At 59.8% G+C, this 4,436-nt stretch overlaps 1 protein-coding gene across 2 annotated transcripts; it reads right to left on the bottom strand.

The window, feature by feature from the left end:
- Window positions 1-506: 506 nt before the first annotated feature.
- HELT (helt bHLH transcription factor) lies at window positions 507-2,375 on the bottom strand. 2 transcript variants are annotated; one of them, XM_060086210.1, is made up of 4 exons: window positions 2,349-2,375; window positions 1,806-1,910; window positions 1,435-1,531; window positions 507-1,006 (listed from the first exon to the last, which is right to left on the bottom strand). In XM_060086210.1, exons 1-4 carry the CDS (start codon window positions 2,373-2,375, stop codon window positions 507-509), a joined length of 729 nt encoding a protein of 242 aa, XP_059942193.1. The 2 variants fall into 2 exon arrangements, with proteins under 2 accessions (XP_059942193.1, XP_059942194.1); XM_060086211.1 differs by having other exon boundaries at window positions 507-1,003.
- Window positions 2,376-4,436: the final 2,061 nt, after the last annotated feature.

The following is a 4,436-nucleotide window of genomic DNA, read 5'->3' as shown; positions in this document are numbered from 1 at the left end:
GAAAGTCCGCCAAAGCCAGCTTGGGGAGGGTCCTTCGATTTGTATTTTCTGAGAGCTGAGGGCCCTGTTCCTCGAGTCTGCCCTTCCCCCAGGCAAATGCCCAAGGTGCGCCCGAGGCAGGTGCGGGTCTGGAGCCCCGGGGGAAACGCGAATCCAGCCTGGAAGCGACCCCTCCACTTAGCCTCCCCGCCTCCTCAGACACCGCAGCGACCCGCCCCCTTCCCCACCCAGACTACTGAGGGCCGTCACCTTGGCCCCAATGAGCCTTGCGCCCGAGACACCTCGGAGGGGGTGGGTTTGGGAAGAGCAGAAGGTAACAAGAAATCCATCTTTCTGGGACCTTCAGAAAACGTTTATTGCCGGGGGGAGATCCTTCAGAAGACTCTTTCGCTTTTGGCCTTCCCCCACCCAGCTCTTTTGTTGGCACCGTATTTACACTTGTACAATATACAGTATTTCTCCCAGGCAGCGCCCGAAGCGCAAAGAAATCTGCGGGCGAGTCGGCGTCAGAGCACCGCGGGGTGCTGGGGCGTGTGCAGGTTCAGGGCGTTGGGGTGGGCGTGGCCGATCAGGTTGAGGTAATGCCGGTCCAGGCCCTGCACGGGCGTCAGGAAGGGGCTGTGCTGCTGCGCAGGGCTCGGAAGAGGCACGGGTGCGCTGGGCAGGTAGGGCAGCGCCGGGCTGCGGGCCGCGCCGTGTGGCCAGGGGAAGGACCCCGGGGCCGCGCCCTGCGGGAACACGGACGCCTCACCAGGGCTGTGGCCTGCGAACTCGGGCCCCGCTGGGTGCAGCTGATAAGAGAAATCCGGCTCCGGGAGCGAACCCAGCGGCTGGAAGGCGGGCTCGGCGCCCAAGCGGGCCTTGGACTGCAAGAAGGCGAGGATGCGCGCGTACTTGGTGTCCTTGGTCTCCATCCTCTCCACGGTGGTGAGGTAATGCACCAGGTTCTTCATGCACTCATGGTAGCCGTAGTGGAAGTAGTTGGCAAATTCCGCTAGCAGTTCTGCTGGAGGGGCGAGAAAAACCGTAGAAAGAAAAAAACCGTGAGCGCCCTTTCCAACCGGGAGCGCGAGGCGGGGGCCAAGCACCTCCCATCACATTTCCTGGCCGTAGTTTCCGTTGGACGCCCGCCCTCTCCTCTGGTTACTCTGGAGACTGGAAAAACGCCAGCTAGCGACTTCCTTTTCCTTAAGAGTCTGACCCCACCCTCCCCACCTGAGAGGAGCCCGCGGAACCTGTATCCCCAGACATCTGTGCTCCAGTCCCCCTGGCTTTCACGGGAGTCCGCTCCCACCTCCACCCCGCCCCCGCCCCGGCAGCATCCAGAGAGCGAGAGACCTCTTGCGAGCGCCGCTTCACTCCCACTCCCGCCCCCAGGTCTCCGTGTGGCGCACGGTCCCTGTCCAGTTTCCCCTTTGCGCAACCCGCGCCCACCTTTTTCCCTTCCCCGGGGAAAATCAGCGGAGTGCAGGGCTCTCAGGTACTGAACGGTCATCTCGAGGATCTCCGCCTTCTCCAGCTTCCCGGAACTCTGCAAAAGGAGGAAGGGCTCCTCGAAGCGGCCCAGCGGGTGCCGGCCAACCCGGGCAGGCTGGGTGCAAGGTTTTATCCGGAGAGGACCAGCGAGTGGGGCGCTGCTGTGGATCTGCGCGAGGGCCACCCGGGGCTCACTCAGCGCTCAGGCACCCGGGAAGGGAGCCCACACGTGCAAAGCCCTCTCCGGCTCCAGACTCCCGGCATCACTGCCGAGAGTGGCGGCAGAGGATCCCCAGCGCCAGCACCGTTTTCTCGGCCGCCGACGTTACCTGCTTCGCCAGGGCCATGGGCACCGTCTTGCCCAGCTCGTTCAAACAGCGGTTAATCCGGTCTCTCCTCCGCTTTTCTATCACTTTGTGGGAAACGGGGGTTCTCTGCGAACAGAGGTTTGCACGTTTAGGATGGCTTTGCCCAGAGAGTCGTGAAAGGCACGGCTGGCACAGCTGTCTCCCAGCCCTCAACGCTGCCCAGGGACTCGCCCCAGGCCCCTGTCCCTTCACAGTGGGTCACATGAGCTCTGCCTTCTCACACCCGCGCTGGTGCGCTCCCCTTCCAGCGTCCGCTGGGCCACACCGCCGTGCTGAGCACCAGGGCAGTGGGGAGGTGGCCACCAGCCTCCAGGCGTGGGCTCCTCCCTGACTGAGGCGTCCCCTCCCTCTATCCTCGTCCCCTTCCCAAACCACTCAGAATTCCTCTCCAGGAGAAGTCCCGTTGGATAATGTCCCTGCCCGTCGGTCCAGCCAGGTGGTGCTGCGGGCGTCAGATGCCCCCACCCTGTTGGCGCAAGAGCCATCTGGGCTCAGCCGACTCACTTTGCGTTCCTTGAGCTTTCCTGACATTCTGGTCAGTACGCGCCCTCGGGAGAGGCCGTGGCGCGAGGCACCCGTCCACTTTTCGCCTCGTGTGCCTCCTCGAGTGTCCCAGGTAGACTGCAGCCTCCCAACTACCAGGGGCTGCCTTATAAAGCGGTCATCCAGGGCTCCAAGTGCATTCACGACTTGAATTATTCCATAGGATTAGGGGAGCTGCGTTTGGGGGATGCATGCATTCAAGATCAGATTTTTTTTTAAGTTAAGAAAAAAAAATTAGCAGCCGAGGGGGGCGAGCTGGGGGCAGATCAGCTTTGTTAATCCACGTGGCCCTTCAAAGGACACGTGACCGGCGGGGGAATAACATTAGCATGGCAACAGCCGGGGCGGGAAGGAGGCGGTAAACCTGCGCCGGCGGACGAGCGAGCGCAGGGGCGCAGCGGCCGCGGGCGCCGGGGGGCGAGGACCCTCACAAAACAGTGTCGCCTCCTTTAGTCCCACTGCTGAGTCTCACACGATTGCCTGTTTACAAATCCCAGCAAGCCCGCAGTCCCAGCGCCGAGTGCGTTTTAAAGCCTGTCCAGAGTCATTAAAGTAATTAAGTAAGCCTTTAATAGGCTGTTCCGCCGGGTTCAAGGGAGAGCTCTTGGAGACGGAGGCGCCCCGTTTGTTCCCAGGCTTTTCTCACACGACTTGGTGACACGTCCATCTCCCCCCTTTTTGTTTACACCGCTTTATTTGTCCGGACATCCCGGCAGGTGTGGGGCTGCGGCGGGCACAAGAGGCTCCCGCCTCGCCTCGCCCCTCCCGCAGGTCTTTGGCACGCGACGCTCCCCCCTACTCCCTGATCACATCGCCGCCTTTCTTTTCTCCCCCCCTCGGGCTCTCTCTTCGCGGGGGGAAGAGGCTCAATTTGTAGCCTATTATCCTATACGGAAAATGTCCATTGAAAAGTATGAATAGTTTCATTGGGCTAAATTTTAATAATGCCAGAGGGTGGGGGAGAAAAGACAGGCAGGCGTGTGTGTGAGTGTGTGTGCGTGTGTGTGTGTATGTGTGAGAGGGGGGTGGTGGGAGGATTGGGGGGCAACACGGAGAAGAGTGGGCTGAGAAGAAAAGGGGGAATGCAGCTGGCCCAGGCGAGCATTATGCGACGTCACCTGCGAGAGGGGGCGCCTACAGACCCCTATTCATTTGCCTAATTTTGGTCAATTTAACAAACTTCAGGAGAAATTATTGTGGCTTTGTCAGAGAGGGTGAAGCCTTCTGATCGAATTAACAGCATGTTTTGATCCGGTAAATGTCATTAGAAAGGGAGAAACAATCGCGCTTAGAGGGCTCTAAGTAATGCGCCCAAGTGGAGACGCCAAAGCGCACGGCTCACAAAGGGAGCAAGTAGCTGCCACAGGGAACTTTTGTACCCGCCCATCGCCCAAGTTTTGACACAAAAAGGCATTATTTCATACTTGAATACGTTTAATCCAACGATTGTCTATTTTCTGCAAACATATTTTCACAGCATTGTTAACTTTTTATGTCTCCCTTTCGCGGGCGCCTTAAAGTTTGGGGGCGGGAGAGCGCAGACAGTTTGGGCATCAATATTTGTCACTGAAAAGGGCTCCGTGAAGTTAGGGAGGTTGATCTCTTTTTTATGGTTTTAGAGAGCGAATATATCGGGGGAGGAGGAGGGAGGGAAGGCACGAACCGAAAGGAGGGAGGAAATTTGCTGGACTGGCGCGAGGGGCAGGAGGGGGGCGGCGGCGGCTGGGAGCTCTGCTCCGCCTGCGCCTCTGCGGGCAGCCGGGCCCAGCAGCCGGGGGCCTCCTCCCCGACCGCCAGGCCTCGCCGGCACTTGCTGCGCCGGAACCCGCGTTCTGGGGGGCTCCAGGCTTGCGGGCTGTGCGTGGGGGCCAGGTTTCTTGCAGATGGAAACTGTAAAAATGCTTTTTGTTCTATGACCTGCTCCGGAGCCGCTGAGCTCTCACCTTTTTCTAATCTGTTCCATTTGAGGACAACCTAGACCTCTCCCGACACATCTTTCCCTCCCTTTCTGCTCCCCACCTCGCCTAAACTCTCTCTCCTCTGCTGGAC

This window comes from Mesoplodon densirostris, chromosome 20, assembly GCF_025265405.1.
Source record: "Mesoplodon densirostris isolate mMesDen1 chromosome 20, mMesDen1 primary haplotype, whole genome shotgun sequence".
Lineage (NCBI taxonomy): Eukaryota > Metazoa > Chordata > Mammalia > Artiodactyla > Ziphiidae > Mesoplodon > Mesoplodon densirostris.
The sequence above is the reverse complement of the archived record's forward strand: the minus strand, read 5'-3'. Positions and strand labels throughout refer to the sequence as shown.

Coding starts and splice junctions, on each gene's coding strand:
- HELT (XM_060086210.1), bottom strand. CDS start 2,375: ATGTCAGGAAAGCTCAAGGAACGCAAA. Junction 1,911..2,348: donor GAAAGCTCAAGGAACGCAAA/GTGAGTCGGCTG, acceptor CTCTGTTCGCAG/AGAACCCCCGTTTCCCACAA. Junction 1,532..1,805: donor CCATGGCCCTGGCGAAGCAG/GTAACGTCGGCG, acceptor CTCCTTTTGCAG/AGTTCCGGGAAGCTGGAGAA.